Source organism: Alternaria metachromatica, assembly GCF_023757995.1.
Source record: "Alternaria metachromatica strain BMP 0045 chromosome Unknown scaffold_14, whole genome shotgun sequence".
NCBI classification, from domain to species: domain Eukaryota; kingdom Fungi; phylum Ascomycota; class Dothideomycetes; order Pleosporales; family Pleosporaceae; genus Alternaria; species Alternaria metachromatica.
The window spans coordinates 181492-206066 of NW_026055505.1; the positions used below are offsets into that span (position 1 = coordinate 181492).

The 24575-nt window shown below is 52.0% G+C and overlaps 10 protein-coding genes across 10 annotated transcripts; 5 read left to right on the forward strand and 5 right to left on the reverse strand.

Moving 5' to 3' along the window:
* Window positions 1-125: 125 nt before the first annotated feature.
* On the reverse strand, window positions 126-991 carry J4E83_006390 (uncharacterized protein; the record flags this gene model as incomplete). The annotated part of the gene is made up of 2 exons (XM_049333303.1): window positions 126-644; window positions 695-991. 2 exons carry the CDS (start codon window positions 989-991, stop codon window positions 126-128), a joined length of 816 nt encoding a protein of 271 aa, XP_049187479.1.
* A 420-nt stretch (window positions 992-1411) lies between these two features.
* On the forward strand, window positions 1412-3428 carry J4E83_006391 (uncharacterized protein; the record flags this gene model as incomplete). Its single annotated transcript, XM_049333304.1, has 3 exons — window positions 1412-1556; window positions 1604-2445; window positions 2493-3428. The coding sequence occupies 3 exons, from the start codon at window positions 1412-1414 to the stop codon at window positions 3426-3428; spliced, it is 1923 nt and encodes a 640-aa protein (XP_049187480.1).
* Window positions 3429-4407: 979 nt separating this feature from the next.
* J4E83_006392 (uncharacterized protein) lies at window positions 4408-6032 on the forward strand (the record flags this gene model as incomplete). The annotated part of the gene is made up of 3 exons (XM_049333305.1): window positions 4408-4863; window positions 4951-5797; window positions 5860-6032. The coding sequence occupies 3 exons, from the start codon at window positions 4408-4410 to the stop codon at window positions 6030-6032; spliced, it is 1476 nt and encodes a 491-aa protein (XP_049187481.1).
* A 1129-nt stretch (window positions 6033-7161) lies between these two features.
* On the reverse strand, window positions 7162-8038 carry J4E83_006393 (uncharacterized protein; the record flags this gene model as incomplete). The annotated part of the gene is made up of 5 exons (XM_049333306.1): window positions 7162-7314; window positions 7361-7495; window positions 7545-7742; window positions 7868-7895; window positions 7971-8038. The coding sequence occupies 5 exons, from the start codon at window positions 8036-8038 to the stop codon at window positions 7162-7164; spliced, it is 582 nt and encodes a 193-aa protein (XP_049187482.1).
* A 1059-nt stretch (window positions 8039-9097) lies between these two features.
* J4E83_006394 (uncharacterized protein) lies at window positions 9098-10498 on the forward strand (the record flags this gene model as incomplete). Its single annotated transcript, XM_049333307.1, has 1 exon — window positions 9098-10498. One exon carries the CDS (start codon window positions 9098-9100, stop codon window positions 10496-10498), a length of 1401 nt encoding a protein of 466 aa, XP_049187483.1.
* Window positions 10499-11276: 778 nt separating this feature from the next.
* J4E83_006395 (uncharacterized protein) lies at window positions 11277-14678 on the forward strand (the record flags this gene model as incomplete). The annotated part of the gene is made up of 1 exon (XM_049333308.1): window positions 11277-14678. One exon carries the CDS (start codon window positions 11277-11279, stop codon window positions 14676-14678), a length of 3402 nt encoding a protein of 1133 aa, XP_049187484.1.
* A 658-nt stretch (window positions 14679-15336) lies between these two features.
* On the reverse strand, window positions 15337-16677 carry J4E83_006396 (uncharacterized protein; the record flags this gene model as incomplete). Its single annotated transcript, XM_049333309.1, has 1 exon — window positions 15337-16677. One exon carries the CDS (start codon window positions 16675-16677, stop codon window positions 15337-15339), a length of 1341 nt encoding a protein of 446 aa, XP_049187485.1.
* Window positions 16678-16849: 172 nt separating this feature from the next.
* J4E83_006397 (uncharacterized protein) lies at window positions 16850-19992 on the forward strand (the record flags this gene model as incomplete). Its single annotated transcript, XM_049333310.1, has 2 exons — window positions 16850-19656; window positions 19749-19992. 2 exons carry the CDS (start codon window positions 16850-16852, stop codon window positions 19990-19992), a joined length of 3051 nt encoding a protein of 1016 aa, XP_049187486.1.
* A 1248-nt stretch (window positions 19993-21240) lies between these two features.
* Window positions 21241-21835, reverse strand: J4E83_006398 (uncharacterized protein; the record flags this gene model as incomplete). The annotated part of the gene is made up of 3 exons (XM_049333311.1): window positions 21241-21307; window positions 21364-21576; window positions 21627-21835. The coding sequence occupies 3 exons, from the start codon at window positions 21833-21835 to the stop codon at window positions 21241-21243; spliced, it is 489 nt and encodes a 162-aa protein (XP_049187487.1).
* Window positions 21836-22457: 622 nt separating this feature from the next.
* Window positions 22458-24078, reverse strand: J4E83_006399 (uncharacterized protein; the record flags this gene model as incomplete). The annotated part of the gene is made up of 2 exons (XM_049333312.1): window positions 22458-23290; window positions 23337-24078. The coding sequence occupies 2 exons, from the start codon at window positions 24076-24078 to the stop codon at window positions 22458-22460; spliced, it is 1575 nt and encodes a 524-aa protein (XP_049187488.1).
* Between the last annotated feature and the right edge of the window lie 497 nt (window positions 24079-24575).

The window sequence follows — 24575 nt, forward strand, 5'->3', positions numbered from 1 at the left end:
AAACACAATTCGAAAACGACAGACATTTGCAATGAAATGCACCGTGGTATAAGGTCCCCCCAAATGTACAATGCAACGCCGAAACCAAATAGAACCAAACAAGACAGAGGTGATGTGAGTATCGTCTAGTCCAAAACGACAGCAAGAATGATGATGACCAAAACAATAGCGAGAATGAGCAGCAGGATACAAGCCTTACTCCTCGCGCTCTTCTGATAATTACTCGCCTGCTTGAGGTTCACATGTGCACCTCGCGACGCGTCATGCGTGACCTCGACGTTCTCTTCGATAATGTCGAGTTGAGCACCCTGCTCATGCACCATATGCGCAACATCACGGAACAGCTCGTTGAGTTCCCCAACCGACTGCTCGATGTTGCGGATCTCAGACTCGCGCTCGATGATCATCGACTCCTGGAAGTCTACCTCATCCTGGTTCGCCAAGCGCAGCTGCTCCTGCTCTTGTTGTTGTCCAAAATCTCCTCCCCGCTCTTCGCTTGGCGATGCTACGTCTTGCAGGGCTGTGCGCGCCGCCTGTGCCGACTGCTTCTCTTTCTCTAGCGCTTGCTTCTGGAGGTGTTGGAACTCGGTGAGTGTTGCTTTGAATTCGCGCTGGAGCTTCGATTGCGTGAACTTCTGCGAGGGCTGTGGTCTGTTAGCTATCGGCTTCCATCTCAAGAACGAGGTATCCATACCCCGACATCAGGCCAGGTGGTGATCTTCTTCAGTCCCTCTCCAAGCTCTTTGAACTTCTCCGATGTCTCTTCGACGGTGGTCTTCACGCGCTCGCGCACACGGGCGGTCTCGTGCTTGGTCCCTAGCTTGCCCGTCTCTTGCGACAGGCGGGCGACATTGCGGGTCAGGGCGAAGAGGTCGTCGGAAAGCTTGTCGGCGAAGTCGCGGAACTCTGGGTCATCGGCGTATGACGGATCGTCGTCCCTTCGCCATGTCGTGGGTTGCGATTCGAGGGCGCTGGAGCGTTGGAACGACATGGTGCCGGATAAGAGAAGCGGCACTCGATGATCTTCTAGAAGAGTGTCTGGACGATGTTTGGAGCTATGCGATCGTGTGTGGGGTTGTTGCAACCTAGTACGCAAGTCCAATCGTGGCTACCTGGAGGTTGGTGCTCGGTGGTTCCTGCGGCGATGACGAAGGACCGCGGCTAGGGCACATGGCTCAAGGCACAAGCGGATCCCTTAGGTAAGCGTGCAGCTGTCGGCGACGAAGTGGTAGCTGCGCCGATCAACAATGTTTGTTTGACAAAGTCGGGCAGCTTTTCTTGCTGCAGTACACCAGACTGCCGCACCAGCGCGTTCGATACATTCTTGGCGCGACGCCATCCTTTTGTTTCTTTGCTATGATATAGCCAGTTCCTCACTCATACGCTCTCTCCGCCCCGACCTGTCGCAAACATGGCGCTCGCACCGCTGGGAACGCAAGTGCGCCCATACAGAGACTACCTGACGCCAGCTCTGCACCGAAGGTTCAACAAGGCCAGTCGGTACACGCTGCTGCTATGCTATGCGATCGCATGCTGGATGGGAGAATGGGATAACAGTGAGAGACTCTGAATGAAATCCAGACACACCTACTAACAGAAACAGTGCTATGGCTGTGGTTTCCTCTAGGCCTCACTGGCATCCGGACCCTCCTCATTTTCCTCTCCGCCCTTTCCATCTACGTCCTTCGCGTCGCCCAGTGGCATGTTGGCCGCCGCCAAACAGAGACCCGAGTCGAGACGTTCACGAGATACTTCTTCCGTCCTGCGACGCTGATTACGCTTGTTGCATACGCTTTCTCCGCGATGCTATTTGTCGAAACTTATATCTGGTCGCGGGGCACCCAAGCCAGGCTCAACTTCATCGAGGCCGGCCGCATGCACGAGCGATTCCGGCTGAACGAGAGGCCGCTCTACCTGCGCTATCTCTTCTACCTACTATCAGCAGCACAATCTGGGGTACACTTGTGGAGGGACTACGACAAGATTGAGTTGCAGGCTATGAAGCCTAAGAAGGAGCGGGGTGACGCGACCACTTCGACCCCGGCAAGACGGGGCCCCAAGCCCAGACATGTCCTCACGAGATCACTCAAAGGAATTGCAACACAGTCGACCTTCTTGACCTCGGTCATTGCAGCTGCCGGTTTCTGTCTTTACTACCTTGGAACCCGGAACCTGATCTGGAGCTACTACTACAGCTTCAGTCGATACCTCTGGAGCTTGTCCAAGACTTCCACGCCCACAGGTCTTGCCCCATTCCTGCCTCTGTGCTTCATGTTCGTCACAGAAGGAACGCTTCTTGTTGTGCTCTGGGAGTTTGTCAACAAGATCTTCGATGTGTACCTCGCACAGGAGCCCTTGAAGAACGATGTGCCCATCACCAACGACTCTACCGACCCCAATGGATCCCTTTTGAACGGACTCAAGTCGAAGAAAGATACTGTCAAGGTGATATGGAGTGATACTATTACTACGTTCACTGCTAACTAATCCAGGCCATTGCTTTCTGGGAGCTAGCCCTCATCACCGACGCCTTTCCCGAGCGCCGCAAGACTATCTACAGCGAGATGGATCGTAAGAAGGCCCCGACACATCAGCAAGTTACGGATCTCTGTCTGGGACAGCTCAAGTGGCTTATCGAGCGCGTCAGTGCTGGTCTCGATCCAGCCTACCAGCCCAGCGACGCATCAGGTCAAGACAAGCCAACTGGGCCTATCAATCTGGTCCCTCGTATCGCACAACCGCTGAAGGACGACAAGCCGATTGCTGCTGCGCCACCACAACCAAGTACCAGGTGGGAACATGTCGAAGCAGCAACCGCCAGTATTGCAAAGTCACACAGCGCTCCAGGAAACGCACAGCAAGCATACAGTCGGGAAGCCATCAACAAAGGAATGAAGAAGGCCCAAGAAGGTGCCAGGGAAGCCGAGTCGTTCCTCACGACTTATTACAACAAGGTTGTTTCTTCCCCGGTCGGATTACTGTTCCAGCATTCCTTTCAACGCACATCGAACATTGTCGTTCTCGGCGCACCTTATTCTCAACTTTCCCAAGTCTGTAATGCCGCGACTGCACTGGCAAATCTTGCGGTGTTTTCTCTTGCTGAAGACAGCTTAGGACGCTTTCACCAAGGAATCCCGAGCATAGTGCGCATATTCACTATTGCATTGAAGAAGATCGATGAGTACATGGACACAGCTCCGATCCATTGGAGTGACAAGGAGACGAACGGCAAGCCAGAAGCGGAGAGGAGGAAAGTGCCTGAAGTAGATGAAGCCAGAGAATGTCTCAGACAAGGTCTTGAGAAGGTCCTTGGCAGCTTCAACGAATACCTGAGCGGTATGGGTCTCAGCAGGCTGGAGATTATGGAGGCAAAGAAGGTGGTGGGTGTCAAGAAGGCACCAGAGATGATTCAGGCGGGGGCGAAATAGTAGATGTCAAAACTTTCGCAGCCAGATCTCGTAGAACCATTTGAATGAACCAGTCATAGACACCTTCTCTTGTACATACAATCGCAGTGCTACAAAGACTCTTCCATCGCCCAGGACTATTGCATAATCAGAACACTCCACTCCCAAACCGATCGTCCCCCATCGGCCTCCCCGTCGCCCATCGCATTACGCCAAGCCCACCTCCCCTTCCTAAGATCGCCCACATCAGCTCTGCCAACCAGCAAATCAAAGCCTTGAACCCATCATCGCCCCCAACGAGGAAGATGCCAGATGCCAGACAACCGATGCAGATTGCTACATCATGCAGCTGTCATTGGTCCTGTCAGACACGAACTCGCTGTTTCAAACGAACGTCGGTTCCAGGGGTAAACACGATGGGCGTTAGCGCGCCCCACATTTCTCAACTCGCCGGGTTGCGCGTCCGATGGATCCATATCGTGATAGGGAAGGAGAGAGAAGCCAAGGACGTCATGTTGGGTGAGGCTTGCGCGGTGCATGGCGCGATGGCGTTGGTGCTTTCTTTCGTCTGAACTGCTTTACGTTTCTCCTCGTCTTCTTCTTGTTATTCACGATAACTTGGGTTTTCTGTGGCGTTTGGAAAGCTTGAGGGACTGTTTACCTGCCTACTTGTGCACTTTGGATGATCATACCCGCATTGTCCTTCTTTTCAGCCGCACGTCCTACCTAGGTACCATTCGTTCAGGCGGGTATTGCGTAGTCGTTATCTTTTCTTCTTCTTGTGTATACGTTTACTGCGCCTTGTTATTTACATTCGTACCTGGCGATTGGGTTGGATTGGATTCGTGCCGGCTGAAGGCGAACTGGACGCGTTAACAACATCGCACTTGGAACACTGGAAAGCGACTTTGATACCACGAATCCTCGAGAAGACGTCACAAAGCGATTGGAAAAGCGAAAGGACTGAAGAGCTCAGACTCTAGACCGACGTCACAACACCATGCACACCTACCTGCCGACCTGGCTCGCGCTCTTAACGGCAGCAATCCTACCTACAGCGACAGCATTCTATCCTTACCACTATACCTCCGGCAAGACAGCCTCCACATCAACGCACTCGCACCGAACCTCCCCACCACCATCCTCCCAAGCCGGGACCTCGCGCTCCATAACGCTCCCGCTCCGTCGCATACGCACACCCTCATTGCGCTCCCGCCAAAACGTCTACAACATCGTCAATTCGAACAACCCCAGCCAAGAAAACAGCGTAGCCATAGACCAAGATGGCAGTGATCTCAGCTACATGGTCGCCGTAACGTTCGGTGACAGCACGGATGAATACCATTTGCTGCTCGATTCAGCGGCGAGCAATACCTGGGTTATGAGCGAGGAGTGCGAGAGCGAAGCGTGTAAGACACATGCGACTTTCGGGGCGGCGGATTCGAGTACGCTGAAAGTACGTTATGCTTCTCACCTCCATCTCTCTTGTATCCCTCTTCGGATCGGACATCAGTACGAGTTCAAATGCTAACGCAACACCCAGACCGACGCAACAACCCCCTTCAGCGTAACCTACGGCACGGGTTCCTCCTCCGGCCACCTCGCAACCGACGTACTCCACCTTGGCCCCTCCCTCTCTCCCACCCTCATATTCGGCCTCGCAACAAACGTATCCGACGAGTTCCGCGCATACCCCATGGACGGCATACTCGGCATCGGCCGCGGCGTCCAAGGCACAAGCGACGATGAAATCGCCGCTCCACAGATCATGGATCTGCTGTCGAACCAGGACCTCATCGGCGCGAAACTCTACGGTATACATTTGAGTCGAGGCGAGGATGGCAAGATGGATGGTGAACTGAACTTGGGAGAAGTGAACAAAGATCGTTTCACTGGCGACATCAACTACATCGAATGCGTAGACAACGAATCAGGGTTCTGGGAGATACCGTTGCAAGACGCTGGTGTAGACGGAAAGTCCGCTAACCTTAGCTCTGGACTTGATCGAACGGCGATCATGGACACAGGCACATCCTTCATCCTCATACCCGAACCAGATGCCCTAGCTCTACACTCCCAAATCCAGGGCTTCGAACAGGACGGCGAGACGTTCTTCGTGCCCTGCGACACGAGCGCTGCCATACAATTCAGTTTCAACGATCGTGTATACAATATCTCCACGGCGGATTGGGTGGGGGGTAAAGATGATGGGTCGGAGTTGTGCAGGAGTAATATCGTAGGCAGGAAGACGTTTGGCGACAATCAGTGGTTGGTGGGTGATGTGTTTCTTAAGAACGTATACAGCGTTTTTGATTTCGAGGGCAGTAGAGTGGGGTTGGGCGTGTTGGGACAGGAGCAGGATGTTGTTGCTGAGAGTGAGAGCTCTACTGGTATGTTTGCACCTTTTTTCCAAGTGACATCGAAGGAACATTGACTGACTTGAAATTGATAGGTACTGCGTCTCCTTCGGCATCGAAGACAGCGACTGGGACTGGAGGAGCGAGCTCGAATACAGCGGGCGCTGGACAACCTCAAGATCAGGAGGGCACTGCTACGAGATCCTCGACTTCGACGTCCTTCTTCGCGCTCGTTGGAGCATTCACCGCGCTTTTAATATTCATGTAGCATATGGGATTTGGGTACGGACAAGCATTACTAGCACAGGCGTTCAGGGACACAGCATCATGGGCGTTGCACATACAACCAGCAATCTGGTCTTGGGGAGTGACGCTACGCGGACACATTGTAGATATATACGTATGACATATATCTGCACATCATAACGATTTCACATATGCCTAACACCCAAGATCCTAAGGCAAGAAACAGTACATATACTTTGCCCAACATCGCAAGCCACCTCACATCTACCGTAAAGCAGACAATGCAGACACCGGCTTGGTGGCCTGATCCCCCAGCGCATCTCCACTTTCCGCTCTATCCACCTATCCACTGCACATTACTGCGTACCCACCAAGCTTATCCACCAGCACCAGCACATCTTAAGCAAGGCCCCAGACTCTCCTCGCCTCGCGCTGCCTGCATTAAAGGCGGGGCGGTACATCGGAACCTCACATCCGGGTCAAGAAGATTGGTACAATATTGGTACATGCGTTGCATAAGTATAGGCTTGGTATGTGGAGAGATGTGACGAGCGAGTCAGGAGGGAGATAATGCGAGAGATATGCGGTGTTTGGTGCGAGATAAGGGTGGATGCACGATGGGATGGATGATGGAGAGGCGTGTTTCAGGTTTGACTATCATCTATGTGTGGATGTGTCTTGAACTATGCTTTATCATGGAGAAGTTGAGATCACAATGTAGTAGTCACCAAGAAGATAGTCATGTTTATATAGTTCACAGGCTTCAACGATTGATATGGGTAGACACGGATAAGAGCAAAACAAAGCACCCGGTTATTAGAAAGATCCTACCATTTGCTCAATCTCGATCCACACGCTTTCTGAGAAGATAACCCCATCATGAACTACCCCAAGATGATGTACGGTCCAAACACACAAAAGATCCAGCACAGTAACGCCTCGTATAGGTGCCGTCAGAGATGAGACTGCAAGCAGACTGGAAGGAGTCGGCTTGTCTGCTACCCCTACCGGCCCATGACATGTTGCCCTCCTTCTCAAATAGACCACTAATTAGACACCCGATAGCCGCCACCGTGTTGCTCTTGTCCAGGCTCAACATCGCGCGGTTGCGGCGGCTCTCGACCTATATCGTCGCAAAGTCTTGTCCAGGCTTACAAGATCAAGCACTTCTTGGTCTTCTTCTCTTTCCGGGTCAACAGGGCAGCCCGGGTGGCGTGCTCGAATACTTCTCGGACGCCCTCGTTCGTCTTGGCTGAGCACTCGAGGTACTTCTGGGCACCGATCTTCTTGCGCACATCCTCGGCCTGGGTCTGTTAGTGGGTGATGGACGGGTGGAGTGAGGCTACTAACCTGCTCGGGTGTCACGGGCTTCTGCGAGGTCTTGTGTAGCTCCTCAATCGTCTTCTGGTCGAAGCGCAGATCCTTCTTACATCCAACGAGGATGATGGGAAGGCCCTGGCAGAAGTGCAGAACCTCGGAGATCCACTGTTGTGTGTCAGCGGCTGCTTGTACGCGTGTGAGGCATTTGCCGTACCTTCTCCTGGACGTTGTCAAGCGAATCGGGCGAATCGATGGCGAAGCAAATCAGGATAACGTGCGAGTCGGGGTAGGAGAGAGGGCGCAGACGGTCGTAATCTTCCTGGCCGGCGGTATCCCAGAGGGCGAGCTCGACGTGCTTGCCGTCGACCTCGACATCGGCGACGTAGTTCTCGAAAACGGTGGGGACGTAGACCTGCAGGCGGGCACGTTAGTGGGTGCGTTGGGAGGGAGTGCAGGCACAGATGGCTGCGAGTGCAGGCGGAACAGCTAGGCTGACGCGGCTCAGGGATGCAGGCGAGGCGGGCGGCGAGTACTGACCTCGGGGAAGGTGCCCTTGGAGAAGACGCTGAGACGGCACCGTTAGCTTTCGTTGTGTGGTAGTATGGGGCGTGGGCCATAGATGGCGAGGGCGAGGACGTACATGAGCAGACAGGTCTTTCCACAGGCGCCGTCACCGACAATAACGAGCTTTCGTCGAATCTCAGCCATGGTTTCGTGGGGGATGGGTTATTGAGGCGGCGGTGGGGGCAGCAAGATCTGTGAGAGAGGTGGTGAGTATGTGGATGGAGAGCTGGACTGGCGGTGATTGAAGTTGGAGAACAGCGGCTTCAGGGTGTTATGGCTCTAGGCACCATGGCCGCAACGGGGGTCGTGCTGCAACAACTGCGGCTGAGTGCTGCTTGCGCCACGCAGCGCTTCGGCGATTGCGGCCTAGCGGGAGCGAAATGAGAGCGAGCGTGACGTACCTGGACAGCTGCTCAGTTGATTATCACGTAGAGGGTTTGTGAAGCGTCGTCGCGATGGCGTGTACTGTAGGTTGGCCGAGAGAAGAGGAGAAGGCGATTAGCTATCTGCATCAAGCGCCTTGCCCTAACCGACAAGGTAAACTACCCATGCACACGCCCCGGAGCCGTCACATGGCAGCAGCTTGTCCCCCGGTGCGGTTTGACATGTCCAGCACGGCCAATAACATTGAGGCCCTGTTCTCATGCACAAGACGGCTGTTCTTTGACTGCAATCGCCTGGCACCAGTTGTTACGGTCGTGTGTTGCTGGTTGCCCCGGCAAGGTCTTGGTCGTGACAAGGGTTTCAGATTGGACCTGACAGCTCGCCTGCCCTTTCCCCAGCTTGTTCTGCGTGCGCGTGCTCTGGCAAGCGCGACCAGTCTCCCACAGGCAGGAACCACTGTCGAACGGCAGGGTCGACCTAGTGCGTGGATCCATACGCCTTCTTCGTCTGCGTTCTAGGCCATCATCTTGTTCCTGTTCCTGCTCCTGCTGTTTCCTCTGTTCCCCAATATGTCCAAGACGCCTCCAAATCACACACGGAGGACACTAGACAGGCGCGCTGCAGACGACATTGGTGTAGAACAGGATATTTCTAAGACCCGAACGCAATGTAGACCTCTAGATTAACAGCTTTAGGTGGGTGTCGAGTCAGTTCTTCCCTTGAATGGGGCGCTTTAACCGTGCCTTCCGGCTACCTCAACTCACCAACACGAGTACACCAACGCAAACCCCGCCTACTCTCTGCGACTCAGCATTCACCATGGACGTCGAAAAGTGCATAGAGCTGCACAACCGCATTGTCGCCCATGCTTGCTCGCGCCTTCCGCCCGACCGCCAACCCAAGATTCAACGCAACTGGTTCACCGCGCACTCCATAGATCCTTCCTCGCCCGTTTCCTTGGTTCAGTATGTGGAGGATGAATCCGACGATGATTCAGACTTCGAGGTAGAATTCGACGATGACCTCAGAGCCTTCCTATCGGGCATCGACATCGTCATGCCCGAAGAACATCAATTCCTAGCCTTCAACCCCTTCCTCGTCGGTGTCCCTCCGCCTGGCCGCATGATTCCCGACACATGGCTTGGCATCTTATCGGAGGGACGCGACGACTACATCTTGCTCTACATAGGGACTGGATATGATCCGGGAGGTATTTTCTACAAGTTATCCACTGGGCAAGTATGCTTCATGGACAACATATTTTTCGAACCTGATGACCAGTATTTCGACGAGCTTCAGGTTGCGCTAGAAATATACTGGGACTGTGTTGAGTCGGAGAAATTCGTCATCGACGTAGAGTTCCCGGGCTTTGGTTATGTAGATGGCCTTAAAACGCAGGGATGGAGGCTACAGGAGTGGACGGACCTAGAATTGAAGATCACGCTGGAGGCGTGGCATAGTTTGGTGGACGCGATCACTAAACGCCTACCGGGACAAGGGAAAGATGACGACCCAGGAGCACAACAGAAGGAGAAGCAAAAAGAACTGGACGCTGTTCTGGTATCCTCTGAGATCTTGGAGCAGTATCCCGCTATCCCGTCTTTCGCACGCGCATTCCTTTCTCGAGCGAGAAAACCGACCTTTACTTCCATCGCTCCGCAACTGGACGTTCCGACTGAAGATTTTGTAAAGCGGATAGGTGCTATACTACAGGAACTACATCCCGACATTACCATCACCACGCCGGAGTACGACATGCGCCGGATACCCAAATTTATCTTCTTCCCATGGCGGACACCAGGTCTCCAATTCATTTCCCAGTCTGATCGTGACCGATGGGTGGGCTTCCGAGGCGATGCCCACACTCTTGACAATCGCGCCGGTCTGTATCTGACCCCTGATGGGGTACACACACACTCCATCTCTCTACTACTTCCTTTTTCAATCGGATCTAATGGTCACGTGCGCATGAATGATGGAACTATCATGAAGCCGGAAGATCAAGGCCAAGACGCTTTGTATGGGCATCATTCGTGTGGCCCCTTTATGTACGCACATGGCACACCGTTGGCCGCTGTTCTGGTAAACTGGTGTGACCTGATCGAGAAGGGGAATTGGCACGTTGATGAACACGGCGTCGCAGGTGGGGAAGATGTATGGCAACAAGCGGATACGGAAAACAAGGCCGAGGATTATATGACGGATTGGAGTTGCTTTTAAGCTATGTGTGTAGGTAAGTATGTCGCATGAGCGTCTTTGTCAACCACGCAGATCGTTTGTCCATCACGAGGCTTTCCAACACAAACATGCCAACGTTCGGCTCGGCCAGGAGCGATCATAGACAGGTACCGGTACTACGCGGGCCAACTGGTAAGTCATAGTTTCAGGACTCCCTTCTGGATACAACACTACGGGTGGCCATGTTTCGGGTCGCGGTCTGCAAGGAATATCTCAAGGTAGAAGCCATGATCTTAAGAAATGGATACTTATCAAGATCCAATGTCGTGTATTGGGAGTAATGAGACTGCGTTTCAGGAAGGCAGGGAGCTGTGAGAAGTGATGGTGATATGAACCAAATTGGTGGTAATGGTCGCTACCGCGTTGAGCAGGGCGCAAGGCAGCGATCACATCTGGAGCTATCTGTCAGATCTAGATAAGCCGGAGATAAGGGCGGAAATACAGTCCATGACTATGCACTACTTCGTCGCGCTTCGTCGAGCTTCTTTGGTACACGTGAGTTGGCGAGCGAGGGTGCAGGCTAGAGTGGCGGGGCAGACTAGAAGCTCCGGGACCCGTACCTAACCACAGGCACTGACGCAGTACTGCTCCACGGTTCGCGCCTCTTTCATTCCACGTCCTTGTACCAAAACGGCCACGGCCTATTTCTTTCTTTCTCTTTATACGTTAATCTACCCCACCGCCTCTCTACCGCTCGCACCTCTCTCTCAGCTGCCCATCACCGAAGCTCGCTGCAGCCTGAAGCCAGTACATCGCCATCATGGCCGACCAACCGCCCGAGCAACCAGAGCACCAAGACAAGGCCATGTCCGACCAACCAGACAACGCGACATCTGAGCAGCAAGACAGCGCAATGTCTGATGCTGCGCCTGCACCTGCACCTGCACCCGCTGCTGCGCCGGACGCCATGTCTGACGCCGACAAGGTGAGCTCACCTTCCGACCGCCTGTCAAAGAGACACGCTGACGAGGATATCTTCCAGATCCGTGCAAAGCGCCTTGCAAAGCTGGGCGGCCCTGCGACTCCAAATGGTCCTTCACGGCCGCCCTCGACCGCGCCCGAAGCCGCATCATCGGGCACTTCGTCCCCAAAGCCCGCTGAATCACCGGCGCCACCACCGAATCCCACTCCGACCGCGAATCCCTTCTCCCAATTAGGCGTCAAGACCGACGAGCCGCCCAAGAAGCGCATCACGATCAAACCCGCACAGTCGTCGAGCAATGGCCCCGTACCGCAGCCCGCTCAGAAGGCGCCGGAATTGAGCATAGAAGCGTGGGAGGATCGGACAATCAGCAGCATCTTTAGGGTCACTCTGGACGAGAGCCATACGCACGATGCACACGGACATAAGCTACACTTTGCCAAAGGCCCCAGACGCGATCTTGAGGAGCAGGGCAGGCCACTCCGCTTTACTACAGATCAACTGGATTCCATCATAATGGAAGCAGCGTCAGAGAAGCACCAGGGCTATGCGTTGGAATATACGATGAGTTGCTGGAAACGCGTTTCCAAAGCGCTCAAGAACCTCGCCAATAAGACTGGTCCACGGTTCGAAGTTGTCAAAGAGGCCCGGCGAGTGTGCTTCAGCTATTGCATGTTTGCAGCTAGCATGCCAGAAATGTTCCAGGAAGACCCACCCGCGGAGAACGCACTGGCTGATCGCTTACTTCTCGGACCTGACGACGAGCGCGGCATCTGCTACGAGTTTCTCACTGAAGCGAGCCAGAGGATAGGCGAAGACGATATCATCAAGGACACGCTTGTGGAAGCTATGGTGGACGTCAGCCGACGCCTCTCCAAGGTTTCTATGAATGGAGACTACAAGGCACACATGTTAATCCTGCGGGTATTCGTCCGATTTCCGCCGCTCGTAGCTGCCTTGGCACAGTCTGAGACGTTTCTGCCTGCTAACATCGAGGCTCAACATATCGAAACACATAGCTTCTTAGGGCCCTTCTTCCGTCTATCTCCTATGCAGGCTGACGTAGCCATGAACTACTTCTCTGGCTCCGCGGCTGTCGACAAGGGACTTATCGTCAACGCACAACGAGCTGTCCGCATGACGCTCCAAACCCACCAAGAAGAATTGCTGGACATTACGAACACTTTCATCAAGAACAAGGAATCTCGCGAGAAGATGCTGGACTGGTTAGCGCTTACGGTCAATAAGAACCACAAGAGGCGTGCGATGCAAGTGGACAGGAAAACGGTATCATCAGATGGCTTCATGGTCAATGTCACAGTGATTTTAGATCGTCTCTGTGAGCCTTTCATGGACGCTACCTTTTCCAAGATCGATCGTATCGACATTGACTACCTTCGCCGATCACCCCGCGTTGATATCCAAGATGAAACAAAGATCAATGCCGACCAGAATGCATCGGACGAGTTCTACAGTACCAAAGCCTCAGGTACCAACAACTTCATCAGCGAGGTCTTCTTCTTGACGGTGGCCGCTCATCACTATGGTCTGGAGGCAGCCAATACCAAGCTGGGTACCCTTCAAAAGGACGTAAAGTACCTTGAGAAGGAGCTTGCTAAGCTCGAGCCCGAGCGACCCAAGTACATGACTAGTCAGGCGCAGCTGGCCGTCTTTGACAACCACATCAAGAAGATGAAAGACCAGATCGAGAAGGCCAAGTGTAGCATCCTGGCCATTCAAGGTGTCTTGCTTGATGAGACTACACAAGCCCGGTCTATGCAACTGATGCGATATGTCATCGTTTGGCTTCTACGGCTTGCTTCGCCCGGTACCAACTTTCCTAAATCAGAGCTTCAGCTGCCTCTACCCGAAGAGCAACCACTGCAATTTAGGTGTCTACCTGAATATTTCGTTGAAGACATTGTTGGAAACTTCAAGTTCATCACTCGCTACATGCCGCATATTATCACAACCACTCAGTGCGAGGAAATTGTCAAGATCTGCATTACCTTCCTGAGAAGCTCAGAGTACATCAAGAACCCATACTTAAAGTCTGGTCTTGTCACCATTCTGTTCCACGGAGTATGGGAGATTCAGGGTAAGCCAAAGGGCGTGCTCGGCGACACGCTATTTGCACACGACTTCGCCATGAAGCACTTGCTTCACGCACTGATGAAGTTCTACATCGAATGTGAGAGCACCGGAACACATACACAGTTCTTTGACAAGTTCAACATCCGATACGAGATCTTCCAGGTCATCAAGTGCATCTGGCCGAACCCAGTGTATCGCGAGCACCTTGCGACTGAAGCGCGCGTCAACTTGGACTTCTTCGTTCAGTTCGTCAACTTGCTTCTGAACGATGTGACATTCGTCCTGGACGAATCATTCACCGCTTTCAAGGAGATCCACGATCTATCCCGAGAGCTCAAGAATGCCCCAGCAAACATGGAGCAGACGGAGCGTCAAGAGAGGGAAGAAAAGCTGTCGTCAGCCCAGGGTAAAGCCAAGAGCTACATGCAACTCACCAACGAAACCGTCGCCATGTTGAAGCTCTTCACCGAAGCCCTCGCCGACTCCTTCACCAAAAAGGAAGTCGTCGTGCGCCTCGCCCACATGTTAGACTACAACCTCGAAGCCCTCGTCGGCCCCAAGAAGTCCCAACTTAAAGTCGAAAACCCAGAAGAATACGGCTGGAACCCACGCAACATGCTCGCCGAAGTCACAGACGTCTACCTCAACCTCGAATCCAAGCAATCCTTCATCGACGCCGTCGCCACAGACGGCCGCTCCTACCGGCCCGAATACATGGACGAAGCCTACAAGATCCTCCAACGCTTCAAACTCAAAACACCGGAGCAAATGACGCAGTGGGAAAACATGTCCGAGCGTATCAAAACTGCTAAAGAGCAAGCGGACATGGTCGAAGCTGACCTCGGAGAGATTCCAGATCAGTACCTCGATCCTATCTTGGCGTCGCTCATGGAAGACCCCGTTACGCTTCCTGTCAGCAAACAGATTGTTGATAGAGGTACTATCCAGGCGCATCTGCTGAGCGATCCGCATGACCCGTTTAATCGCACGCCGCTTAAGATTGAGGATGTTATTCCGAATGATGAGCTCAGGGAGGAGATTCAGAGTTGGAAGGCTAATTTGTTGGCGGAGAAGATGGCGGAGAGGAGTAAGGCGGCTGCGGCTGCGGCGGGGGCGGGGGCGGGAGAGGCGATGGATACGTCGTAGATGGTTGTGGTGTGGTGAGGTGAGGTGGTATTGTGAGGGTGGCATTGGCGTTTTTTGGTGGAGTGTTTCAGGGAATCATGGGGAGGGAGGGTATGCATGGGTATGGATGTCTGGGGTAGAAGTGATGATGTTCATGGGGCATACCGGGATCGATGCAGTACAGTGTCACGCCTTATTATGGAGGTCTGATAGACACGTATGCGTGTCGTAGCGTTCTGGGAGATTATGCATTTTCTCCTGGTCAATGGAATGATATTGTCAAAGCTTGTTTGCTGCTCTGGTTTGTGGTGTGGGTTTGCGTGATGTTAACGCTTTGGCTGATTGTGTCGTTCCGGGGGATATGCTGGTTTGGTCTTCGTGACTGGCGTTTGCGGCGGAGTCGTCTTGTTTCGTTTCGCTTCTTGATCGATGGGTCTCAATGCGGTGAATGCGAGGGCTAATGTCTAGTTGGGTTGATGAAATGCTGACGTTGAGAGAGAAACGCAAAGTAAGAGGCCAACTTTTCCAATCGCGATTCTTTCTTGTATCGCTTGAAAGTGACCTGGCTGTGCTACCTCAGCGATGTATGACGGGGAAACATGCTCAAGTACGGGTTATACAGCACCATAGTGTGTTCGGCCGCAAAGTTCCTGTATCTAGTATGGAGCTAACATGTTTATCACAATTCTTGCCATTCCTCCTTCCAGATCCAAAAGTACCCCCCGAATCTCGTATCAAGACCTCGTCCAGTGCCCCAGGCACCCACCATACCAAACGGTGTCATTCGAGCCTCCCACTCACAGGACAAGTCTTTTGAGAGATATCGTTTCGTCAAGGAGATATCTCCATCGTTGTGTCGCACGCGGCCTTCCAGGGAGAAGTCTCCGAGAGAGTCAGTCCCTCTACTCTGCGAATCGATGATCGTATATGTGGTGTAGCCGCCCACGTCCCAGTCTGGTGTGGTAGTGTCCCGTGCAACAAGTTGGATACTGTGCATACGTGGATCGAAGCGTCTTCTTCCCAAGGCTCTTCGCTGGTCCGAGCAGTAACCCGTCCATTGCCCGGAGGAAAGGAATTCTGGTGAGAGCATTTGAGTGTGGCACTCGCCAAACGGTACGTTGTCATCTTCGTTGTCGTATTCGTAAGTAGGTGCCGGATTCTTGGCGAAGATAGTTGGCAAGAAGTCCATGAAGGAGTTAAAGGGTATTTTGGTAGGTGACGGGAGTGCGGTCTTGTGCAATGAACTTGAACCATGTACAGCCAGTTCAAGAATAAAAGTGGGGAGCAGAGTCGTAGCTTGATCCAATCCGAATCCCTCGCAATGTCTCTTGCGGAAGGCACCATAGTCTCGCACTCGCTGCCGAAGGCTCTTGATCGCATCTCCATCCAATCTCACGCCGTTACTCGCCACTATTGGTGGATCTCTTATGTGGTTCACGGAGAAGAAGCGGTCGAAGGGTGCTTTGACTTGCTTGCCGTTTCCCGTCATTCGCAGTTGCGTCAAGATAGTGTAGCTGAGGATGAAGTTGACATCGAGGAGGTTGGGTGAGAATTCATCTGATTGGAAGTGAACCTGTAAGCGGCCTTGAAGCTCCAGGAAGGTTTCGGGCTTGAGCTGTGCAGCTACAGGGTGGTGCACAGCCATGATGTGCGGTAGCCATCTACTCAGTTCATATGAATTGATTCCTTTGGCTTTGCGCAAGGTCCATGTGTCGCCGCTCTCGAGCAGAGCCCAGATGCATCTCTCGGCTGCGTATGCTATGCGGATCGTTTCCTGGAGAGACGTTTTGGCTAAGACGGAGTCGGCTTCCGCCCAATGGGTTTCCGATAGTTCTATGCCATTTTCGGAGAGCAGGGGCTGTCCTAAGTTGTATTTTGCAATGTTGTGGAATACTATTTTGTCATTGCAGATGGTTCGCAGTTGTCGGTTGGCTCTTGAAAGATTGAGGGCTGAGGAGCAGGGCAGAAAAGATGCGATATGCTGTGTGAGCTCATTGGGGAGTAACAGCAAGCTTGTCATAGCTGCTGTGTGATGTGGCTGAATGGCGCATCGAAGATCATGGAGGGAGTTATGACGATGTTAGCAGGGGGTTGACGGGTAGCGCGGCGTTAGCTCACGTGACGATAACGATAAGACACCTGTGCGAGTCGCGATATCGCACTGCGTCAACACACCGACAGGCACGCCGAAAATGCTTCCGGATAACATCGCCAACAGCTACCGAGAGTATAAAGCCGACACCGAGATCTTTGTTACATGGCTTGTCGAGACGGCTAGTCGTTGTGGCTTCGTCCCTTCTGCCACTGCGCCAACTTCTGCTACTGGTGGCCGACTCAAGGGGAAAGCGCGAACGGCTGAACCCAAATCCCCGCAAGCGCGCAAGGTCACCATCAATGATTTGAGAACGTGCGCCGATGCCATAGCAAAGAAACCTCCCAAGAAGTTCGTGGTGCCACTCTACGCCAGCAGAGCAGCAGCTCGAGCAATCCGTCAGCGCACCAAGTCGACGAAATGGCACGAAAATCAGACTGAACATGTAGATCCAAATTTACAGCATACATTCACTGCGAGCAACGAAGCACACGCTACTTTCACGGGAACTTTGGAGTACACACTTAATTTGTTAAAGCCGTTCATCACTACTGGCAAAGCGACGCCTAAGCCCAGCGACCACGCTACGCAGACCCCGATCGATGGCCTAAACACTAGATTCAGCAAGCTTGATATCGGAGAGCTGGCAGACCAGGAGCCGGGAAGCGGTGGCCAGTCGACATTCGTTGCTAGACCAGCAACAACCTCAAAGACGAATTATACTGTCGACAACAGAGAGGATGATCGCATGATTGCCATGAACATGTTGTTACAAGATTACAATGAGATCAAGGGTGTCGTCAAAGGAATCTGGCTTCTTTACCATTTGAAGGATGGTGTGGATTTTGTCTCAGCAGCCGCAACGACACAAGCAGCGATGCAGATGATAAAGAGCTTAGTGCACGAATTCTTGGCCTCGTTCCCGGAGATAGAGGACGCTGAGGGCTTCTGGCATAAGCTACTTGATCGTCCCGAGATCAGCAAATTGCTCAGGAGGCAAACAGACGAGGTGCGAGCGAAAGTTCGTGCAATGATGGGAGGATCGCAGTCCTGCGTAGTAAAACCCTCGGATAGCCTGCTCACCTATGGATGTCTGCACACATACAACTGCGTTTGGGAATTTCTTGAAGCGTATCCTACCGCCATGTCTCTTTTGGAGCGACGTGGCTCTGATGGTCGCAGAGATGTTCCATTAAGGAACCAATCTCTTTTGTACGCTATGGATGACATTCTTTATATGGTCAAAGACGTGCGGGAACGACCTCCTGTCATGGATAACTTTACGCAGGAATGGTATGGATACTTGAAACGAGGCTTCGACGACGATCTCGAACCTAAGGAGGACTACCAGTATGGAACAAACATCTCCATCGAAATGATGTTGTACACCGATCTGTACATAGGAGTTCAGGATTGTTTGGTTCCTCTCGTTCCACTCAACAAGCGCTCAGATGGTCGCAATGACTATGAACGGACACAACAAGTTGTAGATGATGACCAGGAATCTGACAAGCCATCAGATGGCGGAGGCGATCATGAACGGAATCCACAGGCCATGGATGATCAACAGAGGTCTGACAAGCCACTAGATGGTAGCGAAGGCGACCATAATCGGGATCCACAGATTACGGACGATTGCCGGGACCCCAGCGAGCCATCACATGATCGTAAAGATAACCGTAAAAAGGTTGCGTCAGTCTTTGCTGATTATCTTGAGACATGGTCACACGCTTCTGGCCATGGGTACATACATGAAGTGGTGAAGGGTTCGGCGCTTTTTCTGGACAACAAGGAACGATCAAAGTTAAAATCCTTCTTCCGCGATCCCCTGACAATGGGGGATAGCCTCGTCTGGATGAGTAATCATCCAATCTGGGTAACACGCGTGAAGCATGAGCGGAAAGCGAAAGGTCTCGATGAAAACTACCAGCCAGACGAACTCTATGATCGCCATAAGGGCGATTGGATCAGGATGAATCCATTCCTCGCTGGAACAATCTTGTTTGTGGCACTACATGCCGTGAGAGAGGTGGTGCTTCTTGTACAGAACGCTGATGGACTTACACTGGGATATGCGCATCTTTACAACTTTCTTCGTCAAGCACACAGTGCGAACCGGGCTGATACAGCAGACAAGTTACTTACAAAAACGTGGGAGGACATGGAGACCGTAATCGCACTGCTCGGCGAGTCAAGCGTCTTCAGGGGTAGCAGACCGGCAACACTCGACTTGTGTATTCAACGCCTGCTTCGCGCACACGGGATGAAAGCGAGTGATCTTGCGCGTACCAATGGTCGGTTCAAGAAGTCACATACCGTCCACGTAGGTGGCCAGATAAGCCTCAACAATACCCCGCTTATTGACCTGCTTTTCTCCAACGGCGGGCCCAGCAGCACAACCTTCCTCAATATTACAAACCAAGCCATCTTGGATTTTCTGATGAAGGAGTTGAAGGTTCATATTCAGAAAACATCGGACCCAGAAGCCTTCAAGAAGATTTGGTCAGGTGGGCCTCTTGTCGTGTTCCGTGTACTTCTTCAGTCTGAGTTACCAGCATTTCTTTTCCCACAAGAAAAGCTGCAACGCCACTGCAGCGCGATCAATACGCAAATATTTACCGCCTTGTATTTCACAATGACTAACCCAAACATGCAATCAACATTATGGCTGGATTGGGACGACAACGGAGCCATACCTATGAACCTTTTGTTTCACGAAAGGACCCACCACAAGAAGACAGCTGCTGTCTTCATCGACCAGAATATAGTCGCAGTTCATGGCCTTTCTATTCAAGAGGCTGCAGAGATAATGACGAATTATCTGGACAAATGCGTAACACGCGGACGTGGTGATGCAGTGTTTGATGGCACTAAAGGCTGTACAGATATCTTCAACGAAATTGTCAAGTAAGCCCAACCTCAGCAAAGTGCCGACTCTTTCACTAAAGCTAATATCTCTTGTGCAGAGAACTTCGTCTACCAAATCCTTTGCTACACAGTGCAGCCGACATGTCAACTTCCATTGTATGGGCGATTGTTGAAGAGGGAAAAGCGAGCAGATTGGTCTCCGACATGAACAACACTTCCGAGAGTCTTCAATGGATCGTATTACCAGACTCATTTGGTGAATTTGTTGCGGGACTAAGACCGGTGGAGGAAGAAGACGCAAAGGTGCAAACAGAGGTTGACAATGATTGCCCTGTACAAGACAAGGCTGATGATGCAGCTAAACTCGATACCTAGACAGTTATATGCTACGACCGACTCGGGTCGTATCGCGGAACATGCGCAGGTGTGTTGTACCATCACAACACATCACCTGGAATACATCGATGGCACCTCAGAACCATTGACGACAAGGCACTTCTGCCCTGCGTGATCATGTCTATACAGTCAAGGATTGGAAATAGCAGATTTGCTTAACGCATTTGTCCGATGGCTCTATGTGAACAACCAGTTCACTAAGCGTGAAAGGGTCTTGTACGCACTGTGATACCGCTTATAATACTCTCCAGACGAGCAAGTGTCTCGGCCGAATGCACGTCTTCAGTTTCGTTGAAGATGAACGAAAAGTCCCAGTTTTCCATTCTGAGATGACTTTTGAAGACCATTGTGATATGCGATATTGCTTTAGCAGCAGCGTTTGTCGTTCTCCCGACTTGAGCCAAAGAGTCTGAAGTCACCATTTGCTGTATAGCCCTGCCAGAATGTCTCAAAACAAGACCAATCACCGGCTGCTGATGAGCCGTGAGCAAGCTTGCCGACGCGAGCACACGTTCGGCGGCCCTTTTCTCAAGCTCGAAGCCGAGATTGTAGTCTTGAAGATCTACGAAGAAGACGTATGCAATTCCATCTCCCGGGCGGAGTGTATTTGGATCGACTATTCTCACTGAACTAGAATATCCAATTGGAAGCTGGAAAGCAACGTCCTCGAATGCCATTCTTGCCCCTCTCAGAAGATCCGCAAGCCGGGCCGTGCCCTGAAACGGATTGGAAGAGTTGACGGGCAGAACACTTTCTATGCGGTGAGCGAAGCTAAAGAGTAATTAGCCGAGGGCTCGCACATGCGCGTACAATATTACTCACGACCTAGCTGCATAGTTGCCACTGGTAACACTCAACCCACGATCAGGTATAATCTGAACCCAAAAGACCATCTTGCCGAACTCAACCCTCTCTCTATAAGCGTTACGGACGTGCGGGTCTTGAGCCAATTGCACTGCATCATTCCAAATCCGCGTACAAGCTCCTAGCGCCTTATGAGATACCGAATGCAACTCGGAGTATCGCTCTAGGTACTCTTCAGTTCGCATGAACCGCATGAAAATTCCGGCATCCTCTCCATCGCAGTGATCTGAACGAGTCCTGACAATGGTGATTACAAGACTCAAAAAGAGCTTTCGTAGCTCCCACTGGTGTAAGGCCCACTCGTCGTGAAGGTGATGTTGATCGGTTTGAATGGTGTCGATCAACAAATCCATGCCAATTTGGTCAGGACCCAGGAAACAGATACTCTGCAAACTTCCGGGCGTTGGTGTAGGTTCTACTGCCGAAGAAGCTATTGGGTGAGCTCTGAGGGTTTGCTGCCGTCGCCTTAGCAGATCTCTAACTGACCCCCGGAATGCCCGCTCGTAGACTCCCGTGGAGAAGATGTTTGAGTCGAATTCGAAGACACGCGATATCTTTGACATGTTGTCGGTCATCTTGCTTGTGAGAGATGCAGAGTCACGATGAACATAAAGAGATATCGAGTCTGCTTTTGCTCGATCCAAGACTTTCCTAGTCTTGTTTGTACCGAGAATACGTTGCTGCTCAGAGAGAGTTTTGCTACACACATAAGTCAACATTATCACGCTGCTAATCGGCGTAATACTTACCAGTTACAAGCTGTCAACAAAAGAGTCAGTGAGCTCGTCTGGTGCTCGATGAGCTTCTGTACACTTTCCGGCCCGTAACTTCCGAAAACAACTTTGAACTTGTCGCGGAGATCGAGTGGTTTCTCCGTTAGTTGCGCAAGGTCGGAAAAGAAGCTCTCGATCTCGGTCATCAATAACTTGCAGCAAGAAACTGATACGTCCAGGTCCATGACTAGTTGGTGGTGGGTGTCTTGGAGATCTTGATCTATCCATTCTTGTATCTTTGTCGAGGCAGCCCGTAGAGCAATGAGCTGGGACGCCAGGCTCAACAAAGTAAGATCAGCCTCGCCCCACTTCGTCTGAAGGTCGCCGATGGTACTGACGACTTTACTGATACCATTTACGATACTGAATATCGAACCCACTCCGCCGAGAATTGCGCAGACTTCTGCCATCTTCGTAGCCTATCTCAATCTCGTGGCATGTCTGAAAGCCTTCTTGTTAGCCAAGTGCTGTCAATGCCGAACAGGAGGATTACCCGGAGTCGTATGAGTCACAGATACAAGAAAAATAAGAATCAAGAATGGAAATACCATCAAGTTGTGTTGTCGAATGCAAAAGTTTCGACGAGGCTTTGGATAGTTTGAGGCGCAGAACATCAGTTCCAGTATCCAGCCCCCACGCTACGCCCACTGAAGTCAGTCAGACGCAAGCCCAATTGGGCCACCCGCCGTCAGCTGAAGCTTACATTACTCTGGGTAAATTGAAAGTGTATTGAAAGCGATCTCACAGGAATATGTACGAACATGCGAATAATAGACCAGCATTGGTAGCGACCACAAATGCAGCTTATCAACACTCGAATGAAGCAGCCTCGTTAGGGTTTCCTCCAACATATACCATGTGCTTGGGCCATAAGCAAAGCTGCGCCTTCCTACCCTGCGTAGTCTCCGCTTCCAGCATGTCAGGTGCCACACCCTTCTCTACCCAATCGATGAGGCTTTTAAGACCATCGCCAGGATACCAACCCAGCCCACCGCCGCAGTGATCCACGCCAGGCGCCTCAAAGTAGCGATAGTAATCACTGGCATTCGAATCCCGCTCATGCACCTGCTGCGCATAATGCGCAGTCGCATCAGGCGCGATGGCCATATCAGCTAGCCCATGCCATGAAAGGAGCTTGCCACCCGCTTTTCGAAACCCGTCGAGATCTGTGTTTGCGGTACCGATAACAGAGTCATAGCGGGCTACAGCATTGTGGAAAAGCTGCTCGAAATATGTGATGTTCATTCGTGCGGTGTCGTATTCGCGGTCGCGGATGACAAAGTCGGTGATCCAGGTTTGAGGTACGGCAAACGGTACGCCGACGCATGTGTTGTTCTTGCTGCATGTTGTTGATGCGAGACCAGCGAATGAAGCCCCGATGTTGCCGGGGTACCACAGGAAATCGCCTTCGGGAGTTGTTGCGCCTTGCCATATCAACTTTGCTACCTTGGCTAGGGTATTCGTGATGGTCATGCTCTGGTTGGTGGAGGGACAGAGGTATTGTTTGCCAACGACGGTCATTGGGTCAAAGGTGCAATCTTGAGGTGCCAAAATGATGCCGTCCTCTAGACCATCGAGACCATCGCAGGCTTCTGCAACAGCAACGTTGATAGCTTCAAATTCCTGCGGAGTCGGGAACCCTGTTGTGTGTTAGTGATTCATCTCTAGCCTTCTTTTGGGACTGACCATTCTCGTTCATCACAACCTGAGGCCAGAAGAGTTGCATCATCAACTCGTTCCAGTAGATAGCTGGTGCAGCCGCCAAGATACCATCATACTGATCTGGATACTTCTGCGCCATCATGTAACCTTGTCTTCCGCCCTGCGAACATCCATTCCAATAGCTGTAGCTCGGTGCTTTGCCATAGTAAGAATGAGTGACCGCCTTTCCCAGCGTCGCGGCATCATCTAAAGAGATCGAGGCAAGGTCTTCTAGTAACACCCAGTCGACCTTGCCAGAGTTAGTCAGGGACCAGCTGATATCCTGTCCGATGTGACCTCCGTCTGTCGCGACGGTAACGAAACCCTCGCTGGCCGCCCATGGGAGTGTAGTGTTCGTTTCGGGTCCCGCAGCCCATCCTCCTCCACCGGCGCCCAAGAGTCTTTCTGTCCACTTCTCAGGCGAGGGTAGCCAAACGACCGTGTGGATAGTGTCATTGGAGCCGGGATGCGTGTACGTGATGATCACTTCACAAGCGTTCAGATCGGTCACGGCAGTGGCGTAATGGTTTTGCTCCGCGGGCGCTTGGAATGATAAGTTCGTGTGTGTTTTTGTAGCAATGTCGAGAATTTCGCCGCCTGGCAGCTCCAGATCTTGGAAGGAAGAAGCTTCGCAGACTGGTTCTCCAAAGGCTGGGCATGTCAGGAAACCCAATATAGGAATGAGGGAAAGCAGACTTCGTCTCTTCGATGGATTTGTGTGCTGCATCGTGGTCGCAGGAAAGACTGAGAAAGCTACTCGTCAAGAGCTACTTACACTGCATACATTGCTTCCTTTACTTATAGCAAGCGCATACTGGACTCATTCGCACATTCATCCTGAACGGAAGGATTCAACTGAATACCCATAGGGATACCTACGTTGGTCAGTTTGCGACAAAGGCTGAGGCCATGCCAATATGAAAGGAGTATCAGCTGCCATCAGGCGCTCTAATGCCATCCAATCGTGACAATGATGGATTCTAGCGTGTCTCTCGATTGAAGTATGCAAATTGGTGGACAATGGCTGAGTCATGTATTCATGACTTGAGCCGCGCCTCAAGCTTTTGAAACAAAGGGCGTTTAATCTAAACCCCTGTTGTGGCGGTTTGAGTGGTTTTGAGGCCATTTTGTTAACGCGATGTCTTGCATTGTTCAATATGCTGTGCCGCTTTGGATCATTTCTTCTTGCTCCAGATGTTGCTTTTGTTAAGACCCGTAGATGAA